Source organism: Necator americanus, chromosome V (genome assembly GCF_031761385.1).
Source record: "Necator americanus strain Aroian chromosome V, whole genome shotgun sequence".
In the NCBI taxonomy this organism is placed as follows: Eukaryota; Metazoa; Nematoda; class Chromadorea; order Rhabditida; family Ancylostomatidae; genus Necator; species Necator americanus.
Genome location: NC_087375.1, coordinates 11,318,855 through 11,343,355, shown reverse-complemented (window position 1 = coordinate 11,343,355; position 24,501 = coordinate 11,318,855). Strand labels below are relative to the sequence as shown.

At 37.7% G+C, this 24,501-nt stretch overlaps 2 protein-coding genes across 4 annotated transcripts; both read right to left on the bottom strand.

Moving 5' to 3' along the window:
- Positions 1–292: 292 nt before the first annotated feature.
- RB195_013553 (uncharacterized protein) lies at positions 293–17,647 on the bottom strand (the record flags this gene model as incomplete). Of its 3 annotated transcripts, XM_064203433.1 has the most annotated exons (7): positions 293–519; positions 619–1,138; positions 1,834–2,130; positions 4,241–4,333; positions 9,614–9,730; positions 13,717–13,815; positions 17,555–17,647. In XM_064203433.1, the coding sequence occupies 7 exons, from the start codon at positions 17,645–17,647 to the stop codon at positions 293–295; spliced, it is 1,446 nt and encodes a 481-aa protein (XP_064059313.1). The 3 variants fall into 3 exon arrangements, with proteins under 3 accessions (XP_064059313.1, XP_013305646.1, XP_064059314.1); XM_064203432.1 differs by lacking the exons at positions 293–519; positions 619–1,138; positions 1,834–2,130; positions 17,555–17,647 and adding an exon at positions 17,193–17,231 and having other exon boundaries at positions 4,127–4,333; XM_013450192.2 differs by lacking the exons at positions 4,241–4,333; positions 9,614–9,730; positions 13,717–13,815; positions 17,555–17,647 and having other exon boundaries at positions 1,834–1,995.
- A 2,563-nt stretch (positions 17,648–20,210) lies between these two features.
- On the bottom strand, positions 20,211–23,712 carry RB195_013552 (uncharacterized protein; the record flags this gene model as incomplete). The annotated part of the gene is made up of 3 exons (XM_064203431.1): positions 20,211–20,288; positions 22,121–22,219; positions 23,650–23,712. The coding sequence occupies 3 exons, from the start codon at positions 23,710–23,712 to the stop codon at positions 20,211–20,213; spliced, it is 240 nt and encodes a 79-aa protein (XP_064059312.1).
- Positions 23,713–24,501: the final 789 nt, after the last annotated feature.

Sequence of the window (24,501 nt, the reverse complement as noted above, 5' to 3'; positions counted from 1 at the left end):
GGATATCCTCTAAGACGTTTCCCTTCCCTTTTCTGCATATTTCGCGGATTTTTCATCTTTATACAGAACGATGGACTGAAGAGCCTCTCTTTCTTCTTCTCTCTTCTCTTCTTCGTCTTCTTAAGAGTTTTAAAATTTGCTAAGGAGTGAAATTTTATTATTCAAATAAATTATATTGATTGCATCGTGAACGCTACGTACAACAATGACGATTGGATAAGGATAACGGCACGACGTAAACTGACATCGTCTACCGTATCCGTATCGTTCGTCGATGAACAAACAGCACCGTTTAACGGCGAGTTCCATCCTCGAAGAACACTCCACCATCGATGGCGCAGTATTTGGGACAGATACCCTTCTCTCCGGCGGTTCCGGCAGGTCCAGGAGGTCCAGGTGGTCCAGCTTGTCCATCGACTCCAGGTGGTCCATCGGGTCCAGGGGCTCCCTTTGGTCCAGCGGGTCCTGGAGCTCCATCGTTTCCTGGGGCTCCTGGAGGTCCAGGTGGTCCTGGTGGTCCTGCAAAAAATATTTACCTGAGTAACAGATATTTTCAAAGTTATTTAGCTTCTATTCCTTCGAAGAGCCAGTAATTGAACTACGTTGAATCTTACTAACCAGCATCTCCAGGCTCTCCAGGGGATCCAGGGGTAAGAGGCTCGCTCTGTGCGGGTGATCCAGGCTCTCCAGCAGGTCCGGGTTGTCCAGGCTCTCCAGGTGGTCCCGGAGGTCCGCGAGGTCCAGGTGATCCGGGAGCGGCATCGGTTCCAGGGCGTCCAGGGGTACCAGCCTCTCCTGGGTCTCCAGGAGCTCCAGGTGGTCCAGGAGGTCCGGGTGGTCCTTGTGGGCAGGGTTTGCATGGTGGTGGTGTAGTTGGCTCACATGGTGCAGTAGGTGGCTTTCCGGGCACTCCTGGTGTTCCAGGTGCTCCTGGACGTCCAGGCTTTCCTGGCTTTCCGGGCGCTCCAGCTGGTCCTGGGGGTCCGGGCAGACAGCATCCCTCACATTGAAGATTGGGGGCAGGATTGACCTCAGGAGCACCATAGCCAGACTGACGGCTGGTACGGTTACGAGGGGCAGCGGGACCAACGTTAGCCTTCATGAAGTTCACTTCGGCGAAGATGTCCTTGGCAGATCCCTGAAATAGAAGGACTTCTGGAGAGATGCGTGGAAATTAAGGGAAAAAGATCGAATTTTTCACATTTGTGGAATAAATAAATGATCTTTTTTAATTTGATGCGACGCCAAACGTTCCTCATATTCTTCTGAGTAAGCAATGATGTCAGGATTAAGTTCAAGGATTTTCGTATAGTCTGAGATGTCGAGGAGTCGCTGATTTGATCGCTAAGAAGAAAAATCGACGGTTCTCTGGTGTAATTAGTTAAAAACCGATGGGAATTCGTGACGATTTTCCTCTTCGGTGAGGAACAAAAGGAAGCAATATAACAACAACACAATTACTGTACATCGTAGCGGAAGAGGCCTATCTTGTCGCTCATTTATCAATCTTACTACTACTGGGTTACTTACTTATTTTTGCGGAATGGTTGTTAGTTTTTTTTAAGCCGATTTTATTTTTTGCTTTTGCTTGTTAGATCCTATTTTGATTTCGCTCTTGGTGAAATCTAGGTAATTAACGAAAATAAGAAATACCGCTATGTTTTGTTCTGTGATTAAAAAGAGAAGAGGAAAGGTAGCTGTAAGGAGGACCGAATCAGTTGGATGTCCCCTCCAGCAGTAGGGACTTGGATTAATATCAAGAATTGAACAAAACTTTGTTTTCGTGGAGGAAATATTAAACTACCTAAAATTAAAGTTAAAAACTTCACATACCTTGCAGAACGAGATCTCATGCTGCATTTGACGTCGCACATGACTCACGTAGTTATACACCATCGGTAGCGTGAGCACAACCGACAAAACGGCGACCACCGAGAAGGAAACGGCCGCATAGGCGACGAATTTGTAGGCCTTGGTGCGTCCGTCGGACTCCATGGCGGACTGCGTCGATTCGCGGCAACCGACGGGCCTTTTGTAGTCGTAACGGCCTTCGTATCTTTCCGCTCTCTCACGTATCGTACAGCACACGCCGAGGATTGGGCGGTCATCCGAGATCAGTGTCGACTCCGCCTACGCAGGGGATCTCAGCGCATCTCGCCACTATTCGTACCGAGATCTAGTGCTAACGAAGACAAATAGTTTGTATTTCAATGAAGCGGCGGGAAAATTCGAATACGGTACACTTCGATCAGGGACATGTTGAACCATATTCAGTTTTAATTTAATCAATTAAATCACTTTAAAGTCAATGTAAGGTTTTATCAAGCGATTCTAACGGATTCCGTGACTAACTTTGCCCATTTTTCCACTAAGAATCTTTTTAAATGAGGTTTTGAAACAACCTGAATGGTTGGAATTTGTGGAAAATGTGAATGATGTAGAATTTTAAAGTACCGAATAGTAGTCATTGTATGAGTGATTTGTGAGTTCCTCTTCGTGGTAGTTTTTTTTACTATTGCATTTAGAATTCGTACAATTTATTATAATTCTCTTCAGATCCTAAAGATTCTTTCCTAGCATTCAAATATAAAAGTAGAGATCATTTCTCAGTGTTTCTGAAAGTTTCTTCTATATTGTGATACTCCAGAACGACTCTCAAACGGAGAACAGCTGGTTCATGAGGAAATTTCATTTGAAAATACTTACACATAAGATTTGATCTGTGAAGGATTAGTCGCTTTAAGTCCCCATGAAAATAGATGCTCAGATGTTTCTGATAAAAACTCAGATAGGTGTTTCTCATTTAATTGATTCTTCTCTTTTAGAAAATAAATCTTGAGGATTAAATAAATTCTATGAGAATGAGTATTTTTTTTCTTTCTTTGGTCTTCTCCATCTTTCTACTGGGATTCTTCTTTCTTATCAATAGTCTTCAAATGTTCAGTGTACACTTAGATGTAACATTTATTACTTATATGTTGGACAACCAAGAGTCAGTGGAGTGATGTTACGTACGTCACTAAATAGAAATTTTGTCAATAATAATAGTGTTTTTATTGATAATTGGTAATGTTGGCTGTAATATTTTCTATTTTATTCTCTAGTAAATTCCATTTCCTGCAGAATACACTAAAAATCCCCTTAGGACATCACAACGTTTATTTTTCCGTTCAAATGTTAGGGTTTTTGCACGGAAATACTCACTTGAACCTTTATGATGCGATTCTATTTCCATTAAAAAAAATTCTGAATTCATGGAGTGTGTATTGGAACGATTGGTATCGTCGCTTACAAACTAAACGCATCGGACCATTTGGAGTTTTGGAATGTATCGCAAATGAATCCTCACAGAGTTTCTAAGGATCTGAGAAGATTCGAATTTCTGTTTCCTGGACATTTATTTATTTATTCTCGAGGAAACATAAAATTTTATCGAGGAGGCTTTCCAGATGTAAGAGATTCGCTGTGTGCGAGTGCTCAAGGCAATTTAATTTTGTTTCTAATTTTTCTAATTTTTGTTTCTAAGAAATTTCGCGAAAATTCTGTGGCATTTTTCTCGGAGCTCCCGATTTTCTTTTTCGCATATCTTTTTTATGGCGCAATAACTCGTATGCTAACGTGTCATCGAAATGCGCGCTAACCTGTTAAACACGTTCTAACAACATACGATCAAGAGTTGACATGATTTGACCCGCTGAAACCTGTTTCTGCTGCCTTATCAGCGATATTTAGCTGCTCCCATAAGAAAGTATCTCCTAAAGTCCTTCTTTTTTCTCCGGATATTTTTCAGGATTTTTCTAGATTATCAACAGATCGGTTGTCAGCTGCGATCACATGTTTCAAAGGATTTATTATGCATAAATTGCTCACATTAAAGGAAACACTATCACAGGCACATGGTCGATAACCGGCAGTAATCGATAAATCAATAAATTCTCTTCAACATCGATTTTGCGATTGAAAATCTACACCCGACAAGTTAAAAATAGCGAGAAATATATGACGATTATAAACAAACCCATTATTGAACAGGTAATATAATTAATTACATTGGACTAGACCCACCGTTTGTTCGTCTGTGCTCTCTATTCTTCTCATAATCTTTCACTTTGCAAATTTTTTTCTTTCACTCGGATAACGGTAAATCCGTTCGATTTTCGAACATCACTTTCCACATGTAACTTTTGTTTATGTTGAGAAAATAAAGGTCTCTATTGAGGTCCAATACGAATTTAACAACGTTTTTGCGTTGCAGCACGCCACAGATCAACAACATGCTGAACCCAACTCCCATGAACAGACAACCGGTGATGATGAACGGGGTTTCGGTGTGCTGAAAACATCAAAATCAATAATAAATATAAATTAACATTGGATATTAGAGTAGTAAGTAATAAAAATAAAATAGATAAATGGAATAATTCTTCAAAATCACGTGAAGTAATAATTCAAGATTTTTGCCAATGCACTGGTTGGAAATTCCTTATCATCTTTAAGGAATTTAATTTAATTTTTTAAAATTCTGTCTCCTTTTCTCTAAAGTAAGGTCAACATGGGAAAAATGGGAATAACGTCGAAAAATTTATTACATTTTTAAAAAAAACTTAAAAAAAATTCGAATACGGTTAACAGTTCATCGAAGCTTCCTAAACTTGCTTCTAGTATTTTTTTTCAGTGAAATATATAGATGTTATTGGGAAACTTCACGAGAACATTGCAGAAATTGCTGAGAAAAGTTTTTTTTTGTTTTTTTTAAGAACATTTCCCAGCTTTTTTAGTATCATAATTATATTTAGAAATGATAATGAAAAGACGTTTGCGAGTAGAACTAGATGATGCGATTCTAAGTATAGAACTGCGCAGTGTAATAACTGTCTGCTCGAAGGTTAAAACTTGACCCACGGTTAGTCTTGGATATCACGAGTGGATGTGTGGCAGATTTTGACCGCTGAATGCACAGCTGTTATGAAAAATTCAAATTTCCTAACAAACGAACAAAGTCGTTCTGATTCTAATAGAAACATGCTTAATTTATTGATACAAATTGTGCTAGAACTAACGGAGCCGAAACATTTATAAGACTAGAAGAACAGCTGTAAAGCTATTTTTTTCTAAAATGAAAACTGCATGAAAAACTACTAATTGTCCGCGGTCCAACCTTTAGCAGAGAAGGAAGTTGTGAGGAGGACTGGCATTACCGAGCACTCTTCAGTTCGTCCAGTATACAATACGCACAGTTTCCGAGGAATGCAAAGAATTCTATATTTGATGTCATATGTCTCACCGCTTTTTTTTTGCTAATGATATTTTAGTTTATTTGAGTATTTATTACGGAAACGTGTAAAGACGTAAAAGAAGTGCGTTTAATCAAAATATGAACCTGAGATGTTTATCTTTCGAGACATTTGTTCTGAACCGAATTTATTTGCGCTTCATTCTTGATTTTATCTCCCCACTCAATCAATTTGACGATAATTTGAATCGTCTTTCATTGTTACAGCCGTCAAAAAGAGATTTATGGAATGTCTCCTTCGAAATCTGAAGAGAGAGCGAGAAAAAAAAAAGAATTTGTCTCAAAGAATCCACTGCACATCAAATACACAGAGCATTTATAGGATTTGGGAAACCCCTGTCTGGCAGATGTTGTATTATATTGTAGATATTCTGAAAAATATTCTCTCCCTAAGAAATTAATTTTTCATTTTCTGGCTCGTTACAGAGGAAGGGAATCGTGACGGAAGGGTTGACATTTAAAGAGGACTTTCTAGTACATAGTATACGGTAATCTCTTTGCTGTTATAGTAAAATTACGTCTTGAATAACTAAAATTGCTAGCTTCGAGCTATAAGACAAAATTAAGCGTTCGCGTAAAGATCCACGGTGTATTCTTCTAATACAGATACACGACACCACCGAGCGCAGCACGAAGAGTGCGAATTTGAGCTTGCACCTCGTACTTTGTGCTTCTTGTATGTCTCCTCATGAACTCAACTCCACAGATTGGACGTAAAAACACTTTTTTTTATGAAGAAAGGTGAGAAATGAACGGATGAACAGTTAAGAATAACGAATAGCTTTGTTCAAGTCTAGTTGCTCAAAATTAATGTTATGGATCGAAAGAGAGCGTAAATTTATTGAAAATCCATGACTTCATCTAGACTAGTAATTCATACGTGAGGAACGGTATGGATGCACTAAGAAATATTAATAAAATAATTAATTTTCTAAACCAAAAGCATTTTTTGCTGTGATTTCACAGTACCACGCGTTTTCTCGTTTCAAGTGCACGCGTCGGATACTGGAGGAATGCGACCTTAGCAAGTTTGAATCCAACGGTGATCGAGACCGCTGTTTCTCGGATTTCCGAGGGAAGCAGTGTTCATCTCATTGTTAAATAATGATCATATTATGACAGTAGAAGGAAACTTGTAAATATTGTGTTGAAAATAAATCTACTAATATTATTGTGCCCTTAGTTGCAACTTGCTCCACCCACAGCCGTTGCACCAATCATCGCTGAGTCATCTCCTCAGTGTTGCACAAAAACTACAAAAAAAGGCAAGCGCAGTGTTGTGCACATAGTTTCTTCAATATTTGATTCTAAGAATATTCCAGCATATCGCAAACAACAACTTGCGACTACTGTGGGACTTTTCTCAAGGATATTCGAGGCGGTTCGTTGCGAAGCAATCCTGAACTCGAAGAAGCTTACAGTCAATCTGTTTCAAGTTCGAAACAAGGTCAGTTTCATGGTTTACTGAAAATCTCTATCAAAGCACTTGAAAATCTCTTAGTTTGAAGTTATTATGCCAGAGAACAAATTTTGAATCACCTTGATTGCTCAAACAAACAGTCCTGAAAATATTATTTTGAAAAATCGGCTAAAAATAGGATTTTCAAATATTTCGAGCTTTTACGGTAAATGCATAGTCTAGTGTGTCTGTTTGCCAATGAGTCGCTTTAGAGCTGTATTAGTTTTGTAGTAGTCTTTAAAAAAAGCTTTTTAAATTAAAGCAAGTTTTTAAATTATCTCTGACATAATGGAAGTGTTTTTTCTGCAATTTGTGGCGCGACGATGACAGTAGCTGCTGTTAACGGGGATTGGCGGCACTGGGATCGCGTCACTTAAACATAGTTCTCAGCTCGAAAATATTATTTACGGTGTGGTGATTTCTAGAGAATCTGCTTCACCGTATAAATTATAGTGATGGTACGAGTTCCTGTTGCTAGCTAATTTCCCCGCTAATTCTCCACCACACCCACGCGAATTCGCGTCGCTAATTCGATTGTTCGTCGAGTAATCGCCTTCAAGCTGCCCATCTCCTCAATACGGTCTCATATTCTTCGGTTAATCTTCAATATTCTCCCAATGATTTCTCTCAATCCTTTGTTTCGAGCCGGCAGTCGAAGACGAGAGTGCAACGCTTGACGAGTAGGTGCTAGAGAAGCAGAATAAGATAGCGATAATCGTACGGGATCTACGCGTACGGGATCTTCCAGACCGCATACGTAACGACAACGCTGCCTGCGTCTCCACGCTTGTCCATTATTGTGCACGTACTATTTCGTTAATACGACAAATACGGTACGTGAGAAATAGAACGACTCCTGTGTTTCCTTCAAGATAAAACAAAAGGGGTTCCCCTAATGGAATCCTAGAATGAGAAAAAGAAAAATGCGAAAATTCAACGAGTAAATTTATGATTTATCAACAGAATCGTTAGAGAAAATAAGAAGAAAGAGCTTATCTACGAAAACAATCGAGAAAAAATAAATAAAGGAAATCTAAGAAAAGAAAGAGAATCAGAGTGAGGAGGAAGACAATTGGGTAAAACAATGAGGTTGCAACAAATAACAAGGAAAGAAAATGAACAGAAAAAAGAACAATCACCAAGATGGCAGCGTTGAGAAAAAGTTAAGAAAAACAAGAAAAATTACAAGTTTTGACTGCTGATTTATGTATTTTTTCAGAGTAGAAAATCAGTATGATAGGAATGAGTAACATAGAGGTCAAGAAAGGAGGAGGAGTTCAAGAAAAAAGATGAAAGTCAATAACCGAAGGTGGTGGAGAAAAAGGATAGAAAGAAAAAAAGAGAAGAAATGGGCGAAAAGAACGCGTAGGGAGAGACTCAAAGGGTTTGATGAAAAGGGAAGAGGAAAATGACAAAGAACTCAGTGATAAAGGAGGGTTAAATGAGAGAGCGGAGAGAGGCGAAGAATTGCCTTGTTAGAAGGAATGTAGAAAGTGATCCATAGATCACCTTTTTGTCTGTTTACTTTTGTGTTTATTTGTTTGTCTATCGCCTCATTCTACCTTTTCTATAGTTGACCCATAGATCTGCGTTCATCTTGCCGATAATCTCGTTCACTCAAGAACGCAACATACATTCGCGGATGGCTGTTCGGAAATCGTCGATCTTCTACTCTCGTTCTCTGCCGTTCTCCGTCGTCAACGTGCTATTTCACCGCACTCTTCTTCTATCGTTCCCTTATCTTCTGCGAGAGCGATCTCTCATGATTGTGCCCATATATAACAAAGGATATGTAAGAACGATATGATGGGGATGAAGAACGTCACCGAAATCGAAAGCGAACGAGAGGGGTTTGGAATGATTTGCAAAAATATCGATGGACTATCGGACACAGTCTTAATGTCGCAAGAAAATGTCTGGGCCTCAAGGATTTAGTGAAGAGAACGTGGATGTAATATATTGAAGTTATTACATTAAATTGACCACAGAATATCTCAGTGGCCGAATACATTACACAAACACATGATACAATAATTTCATTACATAATACAGAAGTGGGGCGGGTGTGGTGTAGCGGTTAGAGTTTCCGCTTCCTGCACGATGATCGGAGGTTCGAATCCACCCTAGTGCTCACCAAGCATTTCATCCCTCCGGGGTCGATAAATTGGTGCCAAACTTGTCTGGGAGGGTAAAAACACTGACTTGACACATCGACTAGCCACCGCAAGTCACCGTATAGGTTAGATACACGCTCGTAAACCTCAAACGATTCTGAATTGAAGTGAACGTGGGGGCGCATCCCAAGCGGATTGACTAACGCCAGAAACTTTATCCTTTATCCTTTAATACAGAAGTAAAAAAAAGTCGAAGGGAGATTTGAAAGTGATTAATGCAACGAATATCAGTGTATCGCATATGACACGGTAGTACATGGATACTCTTCAACCTTATATCTAACATCATATCATCACATATCTATACCTCTGTACCATTTTATCTCGAAAATATCTTTTTAACCTTAATTATTGTTTTTTTTCACAAGAACACCATTTAAATTTTTCAAATTTTCCGAATTTAATTTGATTTTTTAATAATTAATAATTAATTTAATTTGGACTAACGTCAAATAAAGACATTCGTTACCTTTTTTTTCGTTGCATTGGGAACTTAAAATAGTTTCAGGACAGTTGCTCGGCAATGGTCGCGTAAACAGGTGTTAACTAGTAATTTATTTTGTTAATTGCTTTGAACTCAAAACAATTCAAGAAATTTATTGACGATTCGTACGGACGAATGAATGAATGAATTATCGATTGAACGAATAAACGAATGAAATGAAATAAATAAATTAATGAACTTACCACTATCAATACGATAATACCGCTCATCATCAGTAGAATTCCGACGACAAACAGCCCGGCCATAGTGAGTACGGTAGCGGCTGATGACGGGCCTTTCTTTGCTTGGTTAGTTTCTGTCTGTAATAAATTTAATTTTGAAAATATCCTTCCGAACTATTTTTACTTCTAGCGAAAGCAAGAAAATGTCAATATAATGGGTACCCACGGATTATTTTCTCTTGTATCTTTGTAAGTTTTGTAGACAAAATAAAATGTGAAAATATTCCCTGTTATTCCGCTTTACTAGTTTTTGTTTTGATACCCTTATGCATGGTACGAACAATTATGTACATAAATAACGCGCGTGATTAAAGTTAAAGATTATGACATGCGCTTGAATCGATACGAGAACAAAAATCACTATGGAAGATGGAAAAGGAAGGGACCAGTTCTCGTGTTGATCGTTGATTATATCTATTAACTCCAGAAATGTTAATATCTCAATTTTCTACATTGTTAATGTAATATTTAGTAGCCAATAAAAATCCCACTTGTCACTACTTCTTTAACTTTATCTTTTAAAGAATGTTTTGAAAATTTTTTGAAACATCAATTAATTTTTTAAGTAAGCATTCTACTCATTATCAATAGTGCTAATTATTTTCTTGAAGAAGGTTGAAAAAAGTTAAATCGATACAAAATGATAAAGATTAAAAAAATAGTCAGAAAAAGTAGTGATGAAGATGAAATGTGGGTGTTTATTTACCATGGGAACGCCAGTTAGGTCCCAAATTCGGCCTTGTTTAAATCTCGGCATCTCATAGTTGATCAAAGTAGTACTTTTTGAGTAAGTAATCAAAATTGTCGATTTTTTAAATGCGATTCCCTCGAATAATACTTATTTTTTGAAGTGGTTGTGATTAAACGGTGAGAAAATCAGTTCACGCCTCTGGGTATATTTCCCTGCACTTCACTCTAAAAAACGGACATAAGGATTCAATAACAGCACTTACGGCCTTTCTGCTGCTCTCCTGCAAGAGTGTTATCAGCTCAGGATCAGTTTTAAACATTAGAAGGTAGTTGTAGCTGTAGGGGAAAGGGAGAATATAGTGGTTGAGTGGAGTGCTCCTTTGAGATTAACAAAACACAGAGCTGCCCACAGATTTGCGGATTATCCATCCATTTAGGGATTATTGCTAGGCTCCATTACAAGTGATCTCGACCATTTTAAGCTCTACATGCAATGTTTCGTATCGTTTGATCACATTCTCTTCGGAAATCAGTATTATTCAAGGAGAAGCACATGGACCATCGATAGCAATATGGGTCGTTCGCTCAAAAACTGCTACTCCATTCAATTTTATGATGCGGGAATTCGAAGAACGTGGGACCTATGGGGGATTCCCATAGCGCACCTTCGTTCTTTCAAAACATTATCCTATAAAGGGTCAAGCAACATCGTGGACATAAATTTTTTTTGCGCAGTTCAAGTTTTATTTATTTCATTTTATTTTTTTATTTCCTATTTTTATTTATTTTATTTTATTCCTGTTTTTTTTTGGTAGTTTCTATATCTTCTCCCTCTCCTTACCTTTCACTTTCCCATTAATACCATTTTTTAAGAGGTCGGAAGGTTTTTATTGGCGTTTTGTCGGAATTTTTTACTCAAATAACGGCTAGATTCGATTATCATAGCTGTCAAAATTGTTCAAATCCGTCCCTTCATATCCTTAGCATCTTCCATATGAAGAAGCTTAGCTCTGTTTATCAGGTGTCTGGTTTCGCGCAATTGTCTGCATTACCGGATAAGGGGACATTCGACTTCGTAAACAGTAGTGTAAACAGAAAAAGCATCACCGTCCCTAAAAAAAGCTGCATAACTGCACCACCTATTTCGTGGTAAATTTCTAGGACTTTTAAGCGAACGATTCTCGGTGTGTTTGCCTTCATCTCTACAATAGCCCGCTTTTTCTGTGTTTCTAATTGAATCCCACCAATATATTCAGCAACTGAAGTGCACAAAAGTGCTTTTTATTTTACTTTATTTTTTTGAAGGAAGTTATTCCTAGTTTGATGAACGGTCAACTTTAGGAAGAATATTTTCTACAGATTTAGCTCCTAACTACGCTGTAAATATGAAAGCATGTCCTTGTTCCACGAAAATTCCTAAGATATGAATTTGTAAGTATGCGTCCCTGAAGTGCATAGAATGGCTGCGGATATAATCGCGAAAATCACTATCGAGAATTAGCAATGCCTTAAATGCGTATCGATCGGTAGGTAGCGTTGTTCTGTTACCTTTATCAACGAATCCATACGGTCACAAGAGCAGAGCTGACTAACACGCGAGTTTATCTTGAATTCACTTCGGTATGAGTCATCAGTCAGCAAATCCGTCTGGCGACTGACGCATCATCTGACGTGATCGAGAACATTCACACCAAGTTTTGGACAATCCGAATATCGAACGGTTTGAAACAGGAACTTTTTGAAAAAAAATCAAAAAGGAATAAATATCGATTAGTTCCAAATAACACTTGATCAAGCGCAAAAATTCTGTTGAGGAAGGTGGAGCAAAAAGTTTGAAAATCTTAAAACGATATGGACAGGCATCGAACTATTCGATTCGACTATTCGAAAAAATGTGTTCGAAACAAAAATTCTCTATTTAACTTTTTTAGATGTATAGAAAAAAATATATCATGATAAAAATATTGGGTTATTCGGATAGTAATTGGGGTTTTTAAAAAGAATTTTTTTTTTAATTTAAAAAGATTTTTACCATTATTATTAGTTTTTAATAGGCGTATATTACAAGAATGTATCTGTATTTCTTTCGAAAAAAGTGCGCAAATTTCATTTCTATTTGTATTTTCAGGATTAATCTAAACATAAAGTGTCAGAAGGAGCATTTTTGCTTATTTTGCTTTTTTACTCTCCTAGTAGCAAAAGAGCTGCTGATGCTGCCCACGATATAGGTAAAACATGTGGTGTTGATGCGTTGTCACAGATCACATGTGAAAATTGTTTCACAAAATTTCGTTCCGGCAGTTTTTCACTTTAGGATCGGCAACGTCCTGATCATTGATCATAATCATTTGATGGCATTGATCGAAGCCGACCGTCATATAACCGTACGAAAATTTGCTGAGAAGACCAACGCATCCGTTGGAAAAGTTTAAGAACATATAAAAAAAAAACTTGGACTAGTAAAGAAGCTAAATGTTTTGGTGTCACATGAATCCAAGGAAATTCACTTAACGCAGCGAGTTAGTATCTGCGATTTGCACTTAAAAAAGCAATGAAGAAATGGATTGTTTTCAATAATGTTACTCGCAAACGATCATGGTCAAAACCGGATGAACCTGCTCAAAGGATGTCCAAAGCTGATCTCCATCAAAAGAATGTCATGCTATCAGTTTGGTGGGACTACAAAGAAGTGATATATTTTGAGGTGCTTCCAAGGAATCAGAATGTCAATTCAGACCTCTGTTGTCGATAACTGGTGAAATTAAATGAAGCGCCTTAAAAAAACCGGCTAGAATGAGCGAGCGAGTGTTCCATCAATACAATGCTAGACGGCGTACATACTTTGCGACTCGACAAAAATTATTGGAGCTTGGTTGGGAACTAATGTCTTGCTATCTGATCTTGCGCCACCCGACTACCACTTGTTTCGATCGGTGCAGAACTCCTTGAATAGGAGAACCTTTACCGAAAATCAGGATATTAAATCTTATGTTCTTTCATTATGTAGCCCAGTTATTATTTTGTTTGTTAAAAAAAACCATAAGTTCTAAGGGAGAGAATTATGAAATTACCATAAAGATGGCAAAAGACAATCGAATCAAATAGAAAACATATCAATGATTAATGTTCTTTCATTATGAGATTTTTTTTTTGAAACGCCTAAAAATCCGAATTACTTTCCGAACAGCACAATATATCATCTTGTAGGATTTTACTTCTAAGTTTAAAAAGCAGCATGTATGCGGAAAACAAGAAGAACTGTTTTCTTCGATGAAATGTCTGTAACTGTGAATAAATGGCAATAAAGAAATAAAAATGACAAGAAAACAAAACGTGAAAACGTGAAAAAAGTGAAGACCAGTAAGAGGAATTACCTTGTCAAACATTGGTGTAGCCATACGTTCCAACGGATCAGCATAGGAATATCTTTTCTTCGGGATTTTGATCTTTTGGCTAAGTCCTGGTGAATGCTCCTAAATATTAGGTGACGTTGATTTCTGATGATTTCATGCTTTTTTCTTATTTTTTTATTTTTGTGGTTAAAGCAAAAGATGAGAAGTTCCACATTCATCATTTAGTGAATATTTGGAACCAAAAGGTTAGTGGGATTACATACATAGAACAATTTTCGAGCCGCCAACCAGAAGCTGTAAGGGTATCGTTAAAAGCTTTTTGCAAATACCGTAGCTCGCTTGTTAAAGGGTTTGTTACTAGGAAGTGTTTTTTTCTTAACATGATGCAACAATTTCTAAAGATTCTTCACATGAGAAGAAATGCCCAGCAGTATTTTAGTTGACAAGTTAGTGATGTGTAAAAAAAATTGGTTATAAAGGTTAATTGAGGAGGAAAAAAGCCAAGATGAAGTAAATGGAAGTAGTTGGTGGAAACATATTGTTTTACACTGTCCGGATGTTTTTGACGCTATAAAAACCGGAAAAGATTAATCATATTTTTCTAGTCAGTCAGATGTAGTAGGAAACTGTTGTTTTTGTTTTTACTGAAATACTTTATGTACACTGATAGGATTATTATGATGGGATTAGTGTCTTGAATTGATTCCAGTAAGCAGAGAAAGAAATACTATTTCCAGGGTCTAACTATAATAAAAGTGCTCATTTTTGTGTACGAAAATGTGGATTTGATTAGAAAATATAGCATTTTTGTGGTGAAAACTGGACAACATACATAAGTGAGTGAAATATGTTGAACGAAACCAGTTCTCTATAGTTTTTTTTTAGCATTAATTGAGCACGATATAGCGTGGCATCCGATATGTGCACATTCTCATGAAGGCATGTGACAGCATCCCGCTATCAGTCCGTTGCTGCAAAGAATAACTAATGATGAAGCTACCTTCATATTTAGCAAATTCTCGTACGGATGTCATACTCCCGTGATCCACACACACACTTTTTCCAAAAAGAGAACCCTTTTGTGGAAATATCCGACATCAGAGTTGAACTGAATTCACGAGATTTTTTTTCGTAATGTAATTTCGAGAAAGTTTCTCAGGAGTGCAGTTATTCTTGTTTTTCTCGTGAGATTTTGAGCGTGAAGAAAAGCGACGTTTCTCATACTTTTGGTCGGAATGGCCGCAATGAAAAAGATGAACAAATGAAGAAGTCCTCGAAAATTCTTAAAAAAATCTTTGAAGAAATCCTTAGTTTTAATGTAGTGTAATATGGTGCTATGGTCAGTGCCGATGACGCGGTCTTTATGGACGACTCGTATGTGTAGGATGTAGAAAACAAGTTTTTTCTGGTATTATTGGAATATGTTGTGTACAAAGTTGGAATTAGCTCTTTCTCTCTATATATATATATATATATATATATATATATATATATATATATATATATATATATATATATATATATATACATATATCTTTCATAAAGTAATAGTATGCTATTAAGTATGCTAATTTCTAAGAAATGGTAGAGGAAAGTAAGGTGTCACATTCTGGTTTAGTCATTTCAAACTCATTTTTTCTCAGTGAACTTTTACTTGTACCCTCTTCTTACTTGGTTTCATAGGTGCGGTAAGGAGAAGCCGGACCCTCTTCAAGTGAAATGAGTTTAGCTCTTGGGGTGCAGCTCAAGTGAAGGAGGTCCCTTCCCCAACCGTTCAAAAGTAAAGAGGGTCAGAGCACCGGCTCCGACTATCGCATCTATGGTTGGTTCCTACTATTTTTCAGAATTACGTTAACTCCCAGATATTAGTCTAGATTGTTGTAGTGGGAGCATTCCCTATGTATTAGGCTGGACGGAAAGTCTTGTTACCCATTTTTCGAAGTTTCCAGAACTTTCCATTTTAAGGCGGAACCCGTGTTGCACTATGTTGTAGTTGTAGGACATTCTCGAAGTTTCTCCACAATAGGTATATATAGCCGAGGGGCCTTCCTAACTTTAATCACGCTGTGAATTACGCAAGAGCTACCTTGAGCAATCATCATCTATGAATGGCGCGGCGGCATTGGAGCAATGGCAAAGCAGCCCCAACATCAACAGCAGATTGGTCGAGGGTACCATTACCATCAGGACTGTCAAGCGCTTGTTTCCTCGCTTCGCAAGCAAGGACATCGACTTCGAAGGCAAGCCGCAGTCGGAAAACCCCCACACGGTCTAGGACTCCGCCTATCAAAGAAGATCCGAAGTCTCCTACAGTCTTGCGACGAGACTTGGGTGGAACTATTTATCAGCCGTCAGTCGCGTCCAGGCCCTCGGCTTCAAAAAGTGCAGGCTCGATGGGTCCCTCGCACCTTGACGGGTGGCACCCGGTTTACCCGGGTATCCGTCTGTCAATCTCTCCTTCTTCGCCTGCATCGAAAGGAGTTTCTTGAAGATCCTATTACCGGAGATGAGAGTTTGGTCCTCTACGACTCCAACGCGCACTGTGCCACGCGCCTCCCTCGAGGAGGAGACCCGCCGATGCAAGCCAAATCGGACCTCCACCCCAAGAAGTGTCTCCTTTGTTGCTTCTGAGATTTGAGGAGACTGCTGTTCCATGAGCTGCTCCCACAAGGCCACACCGTTACCGGTTCCATACATGCTAGTCAGCTCCAGAAGCCTGCATCGGCCGTTCGAGAAAAACGGCCGAGACGAGCTTCGGCGCAACTCCTCTACGATGACGCTAGGCCCCATGTGGCTAAGGAGACCCATGAAAAACCGAAGGAGTTAGTCTGGGATACGATGTCCATTCCCCCTACTCTCCCGACCTCGCCCCTTCAGACTACCACTTATTCCGGCTAAGGCTTTCCTACCTAAGAAAATCTTCACCAGGATCGAAGAAGTCGAGAGGGCGGTCAGCGACTTCTTGGACTCCTAGTCTCCCCAGTTCTGGGAGAAGGGGATCACTGACCTGCCCGTTAGATGGGACACTTTTGTAATTAATAATGGTGATCACATTATTGATCAATTTCTATTGTAAGCCGAGTAAAAAAATAAAGCAGAAAAAAATGACGAGTGGTGACAAGACTTTCTGTCCAACCTAATATTTTGAATAGAAAAAATAGGTGAAGCAAAATTAAACGTGATCTCCTCACTCTACCACCGACCTGAATGCTGCCTTTCACTGGTAATCCGGAAAATCGTAATCGCTACTATTTTCTACTGTTTTATGCAGCGTAGTATTCAAAAAAACTCTTTGAGGATTCGAATACTAAAAGGTGTTCTTTTTGTGACCGAATGTTTAGGTATTCGATTAAGCGGACATTCTTTGCTCTTCAACTATTTGGATATTTCTTTTTTGTTAGTGTTGAAAAAATCGATCATGAAATTGTTCGAGTAGAAAAAATAAAACCATCAACACTAAATATTGATTGCTACCAATAAAAAAGATCAAAAATCACCTGGCCATTTCTTGGCATAACGTCTAGTGATGAAAGCATGCTGGAAAGGACGAAACGTGTGGACTGATAAGATAGGCGTGATTCAGGTTGGTAAATAAGGATTAGGTAGAGCAAAGTTTGATTGATTATTTTTAGATAGCTATTGAATTACTATTGAAGATAAATTTTTTCTTCAAATGAGATTCCCATTGTAGATAAATGTTTTTAAAAAGATAATAGAACACAAAAAAAAAAGAGAATTGCATTCATAAGAATAATCGTTCTTTCAAAGGTTTCAAAATCTATAAAGCTAGGAAACATTTAAAAGTAAAATAGATATCGTGGGGACAATCGATAAATCGATAGAAGAATAATTGACTTACTAAATATATTGGTTTCTCTACGGGTGTGGAGTATTCCATTTCGTTCAGGTTCAGTTGAAGAGGTCGGGAGATCGGAACTTGTAAGTTATCCATCCCTAAATCGATAATATTCGTAGATCGATATGACCGATCGAAACGCACTGAATGATTTTATACGGTAATAGAAAATAATTTCTGAAAACGTGACGAGTCAGAGGAAATTAGCCGGTAAGGTCAATTGGAGACTTCTACGGTCAGGCGACATGTTTTTACTGTGGCCTGTTCTTCTTCAAACTAGATTCGTAGTACGTAAAATGTTAGCTTATTGAAAGAAATAGGTGAGATGATTTTGAAAACCATTTTTTCGTGATTTTTCAAAAGTGCAAAGCAAGAAGAGCACAGATACGAGCGGAACTCTTGAGATGGGAGGGTAATCTTAAGGAGAAAAATTCGTTCTTCAGGAATGAGAAGTTGCATCATATTATGTTATTTCTACAGGAAAAAAAAAACGCCTGAACCTAACCTTTCCAGCACTAAGAGAAGAAAAATCGAGTTTCTATTTCTACATACCTTTGGTAATCGAAATATCCCAAATTTAACTTAAAGGGGAATCAGCTCCTTACTAACTATCTATGCAAGGAGGTTATGTAGAATTCAAAAAAGAAAATCAATATCGATGAGCTTATAGCATGGATAGTCGGTGACGATATGCGCAGACAAAAGCATTGTTCATGCTTTGAATAGAAAACGCGGAGTATGAATATTGATCAGATCGATGGAAGTGGTTTTTGAATACTTTTGGAAATCACCTTTGGATAATAGTTTTTCCTTTTTTTTTTTTTTGAAAGAGCGAAATATGTTTCTCACTCACTCGTTTTCAAGCGATTACTTTTGCTGGAAATTACCTCCATTTCTTTCTACACGATTGAATTTTAAGCTAGCAGATAAACTTCACGGTAAACGCCAGAAACAAAAGAAATGCTACATTTTTATTTGTAGCCATCTATGACAATGTAACTTGCTTTTTCGGAGGGAAAAAAACACGGAATTTTCAAGAGGTAGTGAGAGAGCGGTTCAAACGGCATTATTCTGAATAGGAATGGATATATTATTGAGTCTTCCTGATCAGAGTAACTATCGACAAGTTAATCAATGAAAGTTAGCAGTAAATGTTTTCAAGAAATATTTAGAACACTATGAAATTCCGTACAGTGACACGATTGTGCCGTTGAATACACGGAAGAATTTAATCAATACACTTTAAGAACGACTCAAGCAAAAAAGTGCTTTTCCACGTGCTGACGCCCAATCCTTGCTTTTCCGCACTTCTACGACATCCTGCAAGTTCATAAATGTGAGAAAAAAAGAACAAACAAAGAGTCTGATCTTTGTCTATACCACAATAGATGCAAATAATAAAATTCAGTAGGTGCTCCTAGTACGCCTAGTGTGCTTCTCATGCTTCTCACTTAAAGGATAAGGCTGAGGTGATAATCATCCTCGAAAAAATCGATAATGATCGATAGGATTGGAAAGAGAGACGTATGGCAACTTTGACAGATGTTAAAAAGACCCTTGCCACATGTGAAGCTTCCGGAATCGATCAGGAATGCAAACATAACGAATATTTACTCAACTGCGCAATGACACAATGACTCAAGAATTGTGACACTGCCAGTGTGAGCTCTACGGATGATAACTGCACGAATATTGCGTGATTTTTGTATTGATACACTCTCTGGTGCTGGTAACAGATCAATTCCGACAACATCTTAATTTGACATTTTTTGGATAAAATTTTGGATTTTTTTGGATTTTTTTTTGGAAGAGGTTCCGCTTCCTGTACGGTCGGTTGGAGGTTCGAATCCGCCCCGGTGCTCGCCAAGCCTTTCATCCCTTCAGGGTCGATAAATTGCTACCAGACTCGTCTGGGAGGATAAAAACACTGACTGACACATCGGCTGGCCACCGCAAGTCATTGTATGGGCCAGTAACACGTTCGTGAACCTCAAACGATTCTGAATTGAAGTGAACGAGGGGGGCGCATCCCAAGCGGATTGATTGACGCCGGACATTTTTTCCTTTTATCCTTTTATCTCTGAAACACTCCTGAACTCTTTTTTAAACCATCATCTTACTTTCAACGGGTATCTTTTTAGTACTTTTTAGCCTGAATGTTCACGTTCCGGAAGTGCTTAACTAATTGACCATTCGTTTGGATACCACCGTACAACTCAAAAACACAGGCTGAGATATATTTCCGCATTGTGTTAATTTTTTTCGGCAGAATTTTTTGCAGTGATAGATCCCTTTTTTTTGGGATTAATCCCTTCATTTACGATCTTTGGTAACGTTTGGGGTTTATCTATCACTAACAACTGGGATTTTTTGTCAACAGTCTACTTTACGTGGATAACTGACAGATAATGTGAAGTGTTTGTAAGTAAATAGTAGTAATAATAGTCAAGAGTAAACAAAAAGACAATTATTGAGAATTAAAATAACACTAGACATCGTGTGAATCTACGAAGCAACATTTATTCCTTTTGATTTTGGTAAATTCGCATGTATAATTACACTACAACAATAAAATAGAGTTTTTGTGTAGGTGTAAAAGCAGCGCTCAATGAGATGGTCCTGTCACGATTTGCCACGTTTCACCAGTTTGAGTTCGCCATCACTTCCCGAATAGAATATCACGAATTTGTCCGTTATATCTGCCCTTCAAACTCTTCATTTTCTCCGTCATTGATCTCTGAAAACGAATTATTTGCCGGACATCATCAATGCTCGATTATTCCTATTGAGTGATTCGTATTATACAAAAATATATATACATATGTTAATTTTTAATGTATTCACCTCTATTCGTGATAAATAATCATTTCCGATTAAGTGAGCATAATTATTGTGAGAGCTGTCATCTGCTATCCACTGCTAAATATAAAGATCACAATAAGCGTCGACGATACTTTGACCTGCAGCTGTTGGGCAATCAATAAATCGATAAGTGGTCCAGCAACACAAAAATCGTACCACATAATTGCTCATCTAAAGCCTTCAGGCTACCTATAGTGAGCGATATATTTGATTTGTCGGTGTTTTCGAGGAAATAGGAGGTGTTACAAATGGAGCGCGATAACCTTTTCTCACACATTATATATTAGATATTTCTTGAAAGAAAATTAATGGAAATATTTTTTTGGTTATATGTTCATGTAGCGAATTTCATTATGTTTCATTATTTTGAAACAAAAAAAAACACGAAATTTTTAAAGGTTCCCGAATTTATATATGCAGAGGCAGATTAACCTAAGAATCTACAATTTGGTGTGGAATGCATCTTTTTTTTTTTTGAAGAACGCCATAAAAGAAAAAATTCTGAAGACATTTTAGAACGGATGGAAATTCGCCCATAAAAGCAGCGTCGCATTTCACTTGGTGTCTTACTTTTACGACATGATTATCGACAGAGTGCGTTAATTCAAAAGGAGATAAAAAGATATTACAGAATTTTATGCGTCATCTCAAATCCCTATGAAATAGTTGAGCTAAATACTGGATTCATCCGCGGACAGGGACGAATTTTATCCACATAACATTGACATTTACTGTAAAGCGATAATTTTAAAGAAGCCAGTAGTAGAGGAAGAATTCTGTTGACGATAATGTTTTGCTTAAATCGTGTTCCATTTTTGACTGTTTTAAAAAGATCATTGAGGTAGTCTTTTGTTGTAAAAATGCGCTCTATTCAGATTATTTTGAACGATTGACGACGGATTATTTTGAAGTTTCACGTACAGGTTTTTTGTTCTCGTTTCTCGGCTCTAAATAAATAACTATTATTGGATCATGTGAAGCACTATAAGGAAGAATTAACACATCATAAGTGTTCGAAGTTCGATTTTTTAGTTTATTTTTACTTCGAAAATGACTTTGGAGTTCTTTTACAATCCCATTCATAGTAGATAAATTTTTATAAGAATTTGGGACTGTATCGTGTTTTATCATTGATCATCGGTTCATCTCTACATAAATCCAAGAAGAATTTCTAGTGTCTCTATGGGATTTTCTGGAAATGAATCTACTAATTGAATTGAGCACGTTTAGTCATCTTTTTAATCATCTTCCTAAATTATTCTTAGCAGAAAAACTTTTACTTAAGCATTGGCTTAAATAAATAAATAAATGATTTATATGTATGACTTATAATGATTATGATGAATTTATGATTTATAAATGACTTATTTGTAAATGATTTTTCTAGTCACAAATATGAAGTGAATTTTTTGCAACGCCGAAAGATTTTTCTGACTAACTCACAGATTTTTTTCAAAAGAACATTTTTTTTTCAAAAGAAAAATGTTTCGATTGATTTAAGCAAAGTGGGTCTTTTGACCATAGTTGGAACCTTATCAACTCCAGCTCACCACTACAGTGCGCAGCACCAGAGTACAGTAATCAACGCAGATTAGAAAATGCGTCCTTTAAGATTATTTTATTTCTTGTTCAAATTCAATAATAACATCCAATAATAGAGTCCAATAATAGAATAATTTTCATCTAAAAAGTGGACACAACACGCACCTTCTCTCCAGTGTATATTGGCATCATATACCCTTTCCATCCCATGCCAAATGATGACGGTAGTAGGCGTCCCGCGTAGAAGGATGTTTCCGAATCCTCCTGCAATACATTTGTTATAGCTGTCCGGAAGTAAATTCTAAAAAAAAAGTGCAACGCCTTTTTTTCAGAAGATATCTAGTTTTGTGTCCCAATACAAATTTGATTACTTCATTGTTTTTTTTCAAAGAATACTTCGCTATTATAGATGTACTTGCGTTATTGCATTCGTATTTCTCTCGGCCACAGTATCCCGGACGAGTTGTGCTTTTAGTACACATGTACATCGAGTATGGATAGTTAGTTAACAAAGTAGTAATAATTATACGCTTATTCCACTTTATTTGAACTTGTTATCTATTCACTTGGGAATTGGGGTAGTAGCACCTAGTTACCTGGGATTTTCGATAATTTGTCGACATTTAGCGAGGAAAAACTTCGAATAAAGTATTGCATGCATGACTTTGTTTCCTATTTGGCTCCAACATTAATCTACTTTGGAATAAATGAAAAATACGATTGCCGAGAAACAGTTCTAGTATAGAGATGGTCTAAATTATGGATTTTGTTCTACATACTATGCACCGTATGTGTTTTTTGCGTATTGCATATTTTCCAATAAATAGGCGAAACGGCGCAGAAATTGCTCTCAAAATCGAGCCAAGGTACGCTCAACCTTATTTCCAAAGAAAACCCTCTCCTTTTTTCTATACACTAATGAAATATTCTTCACAATTTCTTACTAACAACGTAAAATTTCTCGCTCTTATTCCGAGGAATGAATAAGTTAATCTTAAGCTTCCCAAGAAAAATTGTTCCATCTCTACTATACCTACGGTCATTGGATCCTCTCAATCCCACGAAGGCAACGTTTTGTAGTGATTTCAATGCTGGGTTTCTCAGCTGCAGGTCCAGGGTGGAGGTAGTTTGTAAATATAGCACAGCGACAACGATGTGATATCTCCTACAATGACTCCAGGAACCAATGGACTCAATTTATCCAACGAGATAACCTTTTGCACTTGCAAGGACGACCGCATGCATGTGATGTAAAACATTTTACGACATAAAACCGCTCCAAATGGTTTACATCACATGTAGAAAATTGTTTCATCGAGTTGTTCACCGCTATTCTTCTTGATGCGATTTGTTTTATTGGTATTGCGGGTGTGAAGAGTATTCTCGTTGTGCGTAAATAATTGCATCGGAAATATAATGAGGTCTCTGGCATCCCTAAAGTTTTTGATTTCTGGGTGTGAGGTAATTCGCATTTTTGTTGCTAATCTTGGATCCCGAATCTTAAACCTACGCAACCCAAATTATCCCAAACCTTACTTTTATCTGCGTTCACTGATGGCCACGAATGTTTATTTATTTGTTGAGTGGACAATATGACAGCTTACTTTCATCGCATATAAGCGCAATGTATATACCGTAACCTTGCTGGATAACATAACGCGAAGTATGCGATAGCCAGAAAAAGAATTTCTTACCTGTCCTATGACAACTGCCAATAACGAACAGAGAAGCAAAACAAAGACACCTCGAAGATCCATGACCTTAAGAAGTGATGATATATATATATATATATATATATATATATATATAAAGTTTGATTACTGTAATAATAATCCGATGATACTATACTTCAAATGTAATGCTACAGTACGACGATAGAATCTATAGCATGGAGAAGAGCACGAGCATGGAATGGGTGTACATATTGATTCGAGATGATGGTGGATGTTCAAGGATTCATGAGAAATGCATTGGTGGAGACAAGCGAGATCATCTATGCATAAGAAATAGAACTGAAAAACTATGGACACGTAGAAAGTACTAAATGCTATTCCCTTTAAAGGCAGCATACCACGAATCTGAAGTGGTGCGGATTTCAGGTGGATTATTCGTATACGGGATTGTAGATTATGGAGAGGGTTCATTTCTTCCTAACTGCCGTAAAAAACGGTCCGGAAGATGCGGCGCCGCGCAGAGCTGGCGCGCTCCAATTGAACTCCTTGTAGAAAATACTGCTCCTGAACGCTCGAAGCCGTATCTTCCGGACCGTTTTCTACGGCAATTAGGAAGAAATGAACGGAATCACCCTCCTCCCCTAATCTACAGCCCCGTATACGAATACTCTACCGGAAATCCGTAGCACTCCAGATTCGTGGGGTGATGCCTTTAATCATGTCAGGAATATGAGAAGCAGAGTGCTTTAATAACAGCGTGGAGCATCAATTCGGGATCGGCGCTGTGAAGCTGTGCCGCCGTCGATCGTAGTGGCTCTTTTGTTTTCCAAGAAACCATATTTACGTAGCGCCTCTACGGCAAATTATACGCCA